This window comes from Desmodus rotundus, chromosome 9, assembly GCF_022682495.2.
Source record: "Desmodus rotundus isolate HL8 chromosome 9, HLdesRot8A.1, whole genome shotgun sequence".
Lineage (NCBI taxonomy): Eukaryota > Metazoa > Chordata > Mammalia > Chiroptera > Phyllostomidae > Desmodus > Desmodus rotundus.
Genome location: NC_071395.1, coordinates 103,846,278 through 103,854,774, shown reverse-complemented (window position 1 = coordinate 103,854,774; position 8,497 = coordinate 103,846,278). Strand labels below are relative to the sequence as shown.

The following is an 8,497-nucleotide window of genomic DNA, read 5'->3' as shown; positions in this document are numbered from 1 at the left end:
GATTCTCCATCAGGGCACATGCCTAGGTTGCAGGTTCAGTCCCCAGTTGGGGCGCATGCAAGAGGCGACTGATGGATGTTTCTTTCCCACATCAATGTTTCTCTGCCTCTCTTTCTCCCTCCTTTCTCCTCTAAAACTAAAATAAAATAATTAAAAGAAAAAGAATTTCAAAAGTTTCCAGGACCTGGAAGAGATCCAGTTTAGGCAATCCGTTTGCTGGATGGCACGAGGGGGCTGAGGGGCCTTCCCAGGCACTGCCCTGGGAAGGAGTTGGAGGCCCATGGTGGAGAGAGGTAACTTTAAGGTCTGGGGTGAGCTTCAGAAAGAAGTGACTAAACCCAAGACTTCCCAAGGGATATGGTTCCACAACCCATAACCCTTCCCTCCCTCCACCCCCAATATCTCCCTAAAAACAGTCAGTCAGTTTTCTGCAGCAACCTGCGAGAGAACAGCACCATCTCCTGGTCCAGGATGGAAACCGGTTTCTGTGCTGCACCTTTTTCTGTCCTCCCTTTACTGCCTGAAGCGGGTAGAGGTGGAGTGGCCTCCAATGCCCTTCCTCCTCTGGTCCGGGACTGGGAAGATGCCCCACGCTCCAAGCTGAGAGCTTGGCCAAGGCCCTTCGTCTTTTAGACCACGGCTTCTCCACTTGGGATGGCAAAGGATTAGAGCAGAGCTGTGGCAATAGGGAACCCACAAATCGGTGCTCCTGTCCCAGACTGATGCATGTGGATGGTGGTCTTTCCTGGACATTTCTGAGTCTGGACTTCCCTACTTTGGGCCACCCACCTCCCCACCATATCCAGACTAGACAAGGACAGTTGAGGCAGAGGTGGGGAAGGGTCTGCTGCCCTCAACACCATTTTAGCTATTTTTCCCACACAAATGCAGATGAGAACATCTGCCAAGTACATCTCCTGAAGGCTCTTTGGCTTTGTATTGCTCCCCCGGAAATGAGAATTCCTCAGGAGAGGGGTGGAGGGTGGGGAGGTACCTAGGACCAGCACCTAAGTCCTGGCTGTATCCAAGAAGTAGCCCCTTCTGTGCTAACTTCCGAGATGCCACCGCAGTTGACGTTTCTGTACGTAACTGGCTGGCTGACCACTTCCACCTGGACACCTGGCCCTCAAACTGTTCTAGTCCTTCCCTCCACCTCAACCAGTTCCTCACTGCAGCAATCTCCCACCCAGTCCTCCACAAGTCAAGGCCTGGGGACCGGGCCCGACTTCTTCCTCAGCCCCACGACCATCTACAAAATCCTAGTCTACTTCCCAAATATCTCAAATCAATTCTTCCCACCCCAGCGCTGCATTAGTTCAAGTCAGGCAAATCCAACACCACTTTCTCTTCTGCAAAACCAACGTTGTACATCTAGAATCAATGTACTCAGCTCACAGAAGATACTTTATTGTAAAATGGTAGTTATTACTACCAGTAGGTTGCAAAATAAAAACCTCCCTACTTGTAAAAGGGATTACAATTTCAGCCAGTCACAATGGCTGACAAGTTTATGTGCCTTTTCTCCAATTTCTGAGAAGTGTTTTCCTTTATATTGTACGTAATGGGTATAACCCAACCAAACTGATATAGGACAGGAAGGAGAACGATTTAGAAATTGGGATGCTCAGAATGACACCATCAGTTACACCCCAATAAGACTGTTCACGGATAGGTGGTGGTACACAGTTGAAGGTCAGGTGTCGAAATTCCTGCACTAGCGGTAGTTGAAAGCCCCTGTCCTCAGGTTCCAGGGCAGATTCCAACCTTGGACCTCGGTGCCCAGGTGTAAGTGTAAGCGTTCTATTTTCTGTTGTTTTAATACAACGTGACAACTGATATCACAACTATTGATTTCCAACCAACACGTGAGATCACTTCCAAGGGGCCACATCATGTAAAAGCTGTTCTAAAGCACAGTTTTGGAGGCCTGGGTAGGAGCCACTCCTTCCCTCCCTTCAAAGTAAACCCCACACACCACTGAAATAAGATTAAAAACAAACAGAAACCCCTCCCTTTCATGGATGGAGGAGTCCTGAGCCCAACTACAGGCTGGGAGAGAAGGAAGAAATGAAACAAGACACCCTGGAAAGGGCCTGCACCCCAGAGCTCAGCACCGTCAGCTCTCGCCCTCTAACTAGTGAAGGCCCACGACAGCCAGAAATCACGGAAGAAACAGAGGGAGGCAGGCGAGGGTACTTTATTCAATGGCTGATCCATGTAATTGCCAAGGCCACTATGTACAGGTAAGAGAGGTGGAGCTTTATTTCTTGGTCTCTTCCTCCTTGGACAGAGTTTTGATGATTTCCTCCTTCTTGGCCTGGAGCCTCTCTTCCCGGCGCTTGCGAGCTTCCTTGGTCTTAGACCTGCGGGCCTCAGCCTGGTCACTGGGGAACGGAAGGGAAAAGACGGGTCAGTCTTCGGACAGATGAGCTGCTGGGAGATGGAAGCACACGCCCAGCCTTCTCTCTCTGAGTGTAGTCGGCTCCAGACAGGAGTTGCCTCGGCTACCAAGAGCTCCGACTTCAACTAACCTAAAGCCCCAACCTGACAACGGTAGGTGGCATGGGGATGTGTACAGGACAGAGAAACACGTATCTCTAACAGACTGCCTTTTAGTCAAGACTAAGCATTAGCATGTCTGAAATGTCTCAAGAGAATCCTTATAATAAAGTGCAGAGAACCTGCCCGCACAACACAGGGGCCAAGTCCTAAAGAAACTTACGCCAGAAGCTTCTTGCGAGCCTTGTCCGCCTTCAGCTTATGGATGTGTTCCATGAGAATCCGCTTGTTTTTGAACACGTTCCCCTTCACTTTCAGGTACAGGCTGTGGTACCTGCAGGGTGTGAGGAGCAGAGGTTCTAGCCAGGGATGGGATCAGAGGTTGGCCCCTCCACACCAGGTCCCTAAAGCATGTAGGGTTCCTTTCCTCTCTTCTATTGCTGCGTCAACTACCTTCCCCCAAACCAAGACTTTCTGTGCAGCTTCTAAACAGAAGAGCTTGTGTGGCAGGTAAACTCAATTCTTCAACTACCCTGACGATGTAAAGGCGGGGGGTGGGAGAGAGAAACAAGACATATGGAAGAATTTTCTAAGCTTATTTAACACACACGGCCCCTTCCCCAAGGCCAACAAGACTGCCGTGTCCATGCCAAGAGCAAGCCGTCAAAGCGGCAGATGGGTCTTGGCGGGCTCGGGAGGGGGGCGTGCTTACATGTGGCGGTCAATCTTCTTAGATTCACGGTATCTCCTGAGTAGCCGGCGAAGGATTCTCATCCTCCTCATCCAGGTCACTTTCTCGGGCATTCGAGCATTGGCAGTACCCTTCCGCTTACCTAAGGGAGCACGGGTTAGGTTCACTCTAGTGCACTCAGTTCTCGAGTTATTAAAGCCAGCTGATTGCTCATGATAACCACTAACTTCTGAAACACTTTGTAATTCACTGGGTCAGGTGCCAAGTGCTTATCTCATTTTAAGTAACATCATTTCCATTTCAGAGATGATGACCCCGAATACTTCTTTCCTTTACTCAATTTTTAAGGAAGCACACAAACAAGGCCATTCTTCTCCCTTCGCTTCACACAGGATGTGGGTTCGAGAGGGTGTGCACCAAGGCAGTATGGTAAGTTGGAAGGAGCTTCATCTCCCTAAAGCAGGATCTGATCTTAGAAAGTGGTTTTAGGATTTACTGGACAACATTCCTTTTTAAGATTTTATTTATTTTTAGAGAGATGGAGGAAGGGAAGAAGAACGGGGAAAACACATCAATGTGTGGTTGCCTCTCCCACGCCCCCAACTAGAAATCAGGCACGCAATCCAGGCATGTGCCCTGACTGGGAATTGAACCCATGACCCTTTGGTTTGCAGGCTGGCACTCAATCCACTAAGCCATACCAGCCAGGGCTGGACAGCATTTTTAAAGTACCCAGTGGAATCCTTGGGATAGTGTAGGTAGGTGCTCAATGTGACTTCTGTCTACCAATACTTCCAATTTTGACAGTAATGCCAACTTTTTGACTTGAAAATACATCAAATATCAGAGTAAAAAAAGGGCTCAAGATTAGACAGAATGGGAAGAAGATCCTGAATATACTTTAGTTTAGACTTAAGCATCTATTATTTCTTAAGTCTCAGAGGAAGAATAATGCACCTACCTATGCCCATATGCCTGCCCTTCCTGCGGGCCAAGGTGTTTTTGCGGCATCGAGCCCGGGAATGGACAGTCACAGGCTTCCGGATGATCAGCCCATCTTTGATCAGCTTCCGAATCTGCTGACCTGGAAAAACGTGATGCACCTGGTCAGTCAGGTGGGACCTGTCCCCAAGAACACCACTCACAGCCTAGAGTTTCAATAAGAGAGGCCACAGACATGGCTCATGTCCCCCGCCCAGTGGTCTCAAAAATGGTTGGAAATAACAAATTTGTTTTTCATGAAGAAAAAAAAAAAATTCCCTCTACTTTTAGATGTTTTGTAGAGTCCTAAAAATATACTCTTAGGATGTGTAATCAATCTCATATAGAAACAGCCTAGTCCTTCAGATCCCATCTGTTCCACCTAGTAGCTACTGGTCTACAACAGGATTAGGGTTTTTGAGCTCACACCACAATGGCAAAACCCAAACTGGTTAAGAACTTCCCTGATATTGACAGCATCTTCGCTTAACCCAACTTTCACCAGGTTTCTGAACCTTCTCCCAGGCCCATCTGTGCACTTCCTTGCATATTCTAGTTTTAGCAAGAGCTTTGCTTCAGTCAGTTTAAGCAGTAGCCCCTACCCTTGACATCCAATCAGGTTCCACACCCATCACTATTCCCCACGTGATGCCCAATCACCGGGGCAAGTCTTCAGCAAGAATCCTGTTAGGTTCGTTCAGCCAGAGTCCCCCTTACCTCTGTTTCCTCTTCCTAACTTTCCACCTACTGACCCCCTGCACCATATGCCTCGGCTATAAATTCTTATTTGCCCACTCTCTCTACGCCACTGTAAAATCCCGTTTCCAGCGGTCCCTGTACCTACCACAATGATCCCGAATAAAATCTGCCTTAGCATCTTTAACAAGTGTCACTGAACACTTTTTTTCTCCGTAACATCATATGGAAGCACTGCGAGTGTGCCGATGCGTTCTGTAGGACTGACATCTGCTTACCTTGAATACGCCAACAGGCTGTATCTACTGAGGCCGGAGGCCCCAGGTCTTCCCACCTCATAATCTCCTTGACCACCTCTACTCCCTGTCCCTGTCCCATCTCCTCAGAAATCCTTCCCATAGCTGTAAAACAGAATACCCACTCTAGGAATACTCGTTAACATAACACTGGGTGGTTCCATTAACTTCTATCCTGTCATTTTGACAAATGGCAGGAATAAAACCTCTGGCATCCCCATTATTTCTGTAATACTCCCATTTTATAAGCGCCTCCCCCCCCCCCCCCCCCCGCCCCGCAATGAGCTTTCCTAGGTTTGTTAAGAGCCAACACAACTCTCATCTTTCATCTTATGAAGAACCCAGGAACTCACGGGAGTTGGCATTGGCGATTTCATTGGTCTCATTGGGGTCCAACCAGACCTTCTTTTTGCCACAGCGGAGGACGCTGGAGGCAAGCCTCTTCTGAAGCCTGAGCATACTGGGACAAACAGAAAATACCATCAGACCCTAGAAGCCATGCCGGCGCAAAAATGAGCATCCCCAGCAAGACCTGCCCCTCGATGTCTTATAATGTTGTGAGAAATCACACATGGGAAAGTAGATGCGAAAGTGCACTTAGTGTTCAGGGCCAACACGGCCCCCTCCACTGACACTTTTGCCATCTACACCACACCTCCAGGTTAAGAATCTTTCCTAGCAGTCTTTCTCCTCTGGAAAACGTGGCGGCTTATGACTGTTTTGGTATTCTGTCTAAAAACAAGTGTTTAACAAAATTGCGAGGCCAGTAGACCCCATTTGCGCTAGTCCACTCGTTTGCTTCCTGGGCTCGTTTTTTTTCATCTTATCACAGTAATAAGTTTACTTCACGTAGCCTTAGAGTTTTCTCTTTTTTTTAATCCTCACCCGTGGGTATTTTTATTGATTTTGGAGAGAGAGGAAGGGAAATAAAGAGAAACGACGATGTGAGAGGCCAAACGTTGATCAGTTGCCTCCCTACGCACGGCAGACCGAAATCGCAGGGGATGACGCTGCCACCAAGTGAGCAATCCGACCAGGGCTGGTCTTAAGTTTTCTTACGAGCGGTCTACTGGGGTGCTAGGGATCGCTTCACCCTCTGCAGAGATCGGCTTGGATCCAGGTGCGCGGCCTAAGCCTAGTCAGCGCCGCTACCTTTCTTCTGCTTGAGTGTGCCGCCCGGGACACGTGTGCGGCGCGGTGCCCGAATTTTCCGCGGCCTAAAGTTTTCGGAACGATACCCCAACTCTGTTCTCTCGAGGCGGAGGCCGGGGCTTACTGTGCTGTGGCCTACCCCAAGTTCTGGGACTGGCCGCCTGAGCCTCATCTCTCCCACCCGGGGCCACGGTACTGAGCCTCGCCATCCACCCGGAGCCCGGATGAACCCAGGGCCGAGACCCGCCAGTCCTCACCTCATGGCTGCTGCCGCAGCGGCGAAAGGAAAGAATTCCCTTTGGTCAGGCCCCTCCCATTATCTATAAAGGGGAGAGCCCATGCCCCGCTCTGCTTTCAGCCGTATTTCCCTCCTGTCCTTTCATCTTCCGCCACCCTAAACTTTACTTCCATCCTGTGTAGAGACTCGAAATAGTAGAAACCTAATATCAGGAATCGTTTTAAACTTAAAAACATAGAAAATATACCCCTTTGGTAAGCAAAGTGGTACAGTCCGACTTCCTGTTAGGCAGGCGCAGTAAGGGTGCCTGATCACGTGGGTAGTGGAAGCCGGAAGTCAGCTGCATTGCGCAGGCGGGATAGGGTAGGGCCGGTTTGCTACAGTGGCCGAGGCCTTGCGGGCGTTTTGTATTTTCTGGAAGGGTATTTTATTAGTGGGGGGAAAAATTAGTGAATGAAGCAAAAGAATAGGGCAGATGTAAGACAAGAGCCACCTTTTATTCATTCTTTCCGTTGATTGAGAGCCCCTGGAATGCAGAATAGGTCGCCAAACACATTAGCTTGTTTTTGCTCCCCTGGATTCTTCATCTCTTAGTGCCTCAGTGTTCTGTGGAAAGTGTATCTAAGCCCAATATTTCCGTAATCCAGTTGTGAAAATCACATGAGTTAATGTTTGCAACTTGCCAAGGAAGGCGTTAAGACGACAAGCTCCTTCGGAAACCGCCTTTTGTTTGGTTCACACTGTCCTACAGCAGGCTTGGAGCTTAGAATACCAGTTGTCAACCTTTTCTTATCTCATGGTACGTAAACTAATTCCTAAAATTCAACAGCACACCAAAAAATATATTTTTTGCTGATCTGACAAAAAATAGGCATAATTTTGATTCATTCACACCAGACGGCTATTGTTGTGATGGCTATTGTCATTTTTGGATAATTTAAGGAAGAAGAGGTCAGTGCCCCTGCCTAAATAGTCAGATATTGCATGTTTTAAACATTCTTGGGCACACTGGTTGAAAATTGCTGGCCTAGAACATAGTAAGAACCACTTGAGAAATAGTGTATTGGTTGAGTGAGTGCATAGTTGTGAAACTGAAAAAAAAAAAATTGACCTCACAACCCATAGTTCTCTCCTCCTGATCTGGAGTACCCAAAAACCCAAGGAGCATATTCCGAGGTCCAAGAAACCTAGATCTGAGTTCTGGCTCCAGCTTATCACCAAATCTCTCATTTTTCCTGGATGCTAAACAGAGCTCAGGTCAAAAGGACAAAGGAGAGTAAAATTTATGCCATTTCCTTACAATACAATTGATGTCAATTTTATAGCTAAGTGAGGTAGCAGAAACTGAAAATCCAGGTCTTTCTGACTGCAAAACCCATGCCTTCTCTGTCAAGCCAGGATCTCCTGTTCCCAAGGGGCAGATGGGAACCCTGCTCAGGATTGGATCTGCTCAGGAACAAATGGTAATAGGCTTCAGAGAAACAATTTAGGCTTGTCATCGAGGTGTTGCAGAACCCAGGGTGGGGAGGAGGAGTCAGTGTATTTTTCTCCCCTGTTGCAACATGCAGCAGGCCGCCCTCATATTAGGGTCACTGGGCAAACCTCCATTCTACTCCTTATCTCTTCTCTTTAGGGAACAAGGTGAAGGGTAGATTAGAGGGGTAACAGATCCACCTGTCATGACTGACTCCTGCACAACACCTTACAACATCTCCAAAGGCCCCAGTATATATCACTTAATTTAATTTTCCCTCACCCTCCCAATAACCCCAGGTGACAAAAGACACCACAGTAGCCTCAACCCTGTTTCTATAAAAAGGTGGTTTGTCCAGGGCCACAATCAGAAAGAGCCTGAGCCAAATTGGCACTAAAGTTTTTTTTGCCAGAATCCCCTACGTCTTTCTCTCCACAGAGCATGGTAAGTGGGGTCCAGGCTGTGGATAT

General features: G+C 48.1%; 1 protein-coding gene across 2 annotated transcripts; it reads right to left on the bottom strand.

Annotated features, from left to right (window-relative positions):
• Positions 1 to 2,181: 2,181 nt before the first annotated feature.
• Positions 2,182 to 6,706, bottom strand: RPL19 (ribosomal protein L19). 2 transcript variants are annotated; one of them, XM_024573395.3, is made up of 6 exons: positions 6,573 to 6,706; positions 5,517 to 5,623; positions 4,152 to 4,274; positions 3,212 to 3,332; positions 2,723 to 2,833; positions 2,182 to 2,384 (listed from the first exon to the last, which is right to left on the bottom strand). In XM_024573395.3, the coding sequence occupies exons 1-6, from the start codon at positions 6,575 to 6,577 to the stop codon at positions 2,261 to 2,263; spliced, it is 591 nt and encodes a 196-aa protein (XP_024429163.2). In that variant the 5' UTR covers positions 6,578 to 6,706; the 3' UTR covers positions 2,182 to 2,260. The 2 variants fall into 2 exon arrangements, with proteins under 2 accessions (XP_024429163.2, XP_053767865.1); XM_053911890.1 differs by lacking the exon at positions 6,573 to 6,706 and adding an exon at positions 6,455 to 6,473.
• Positions 6,707 to 8,497: the final 1,791 nt, after the last annotated feature.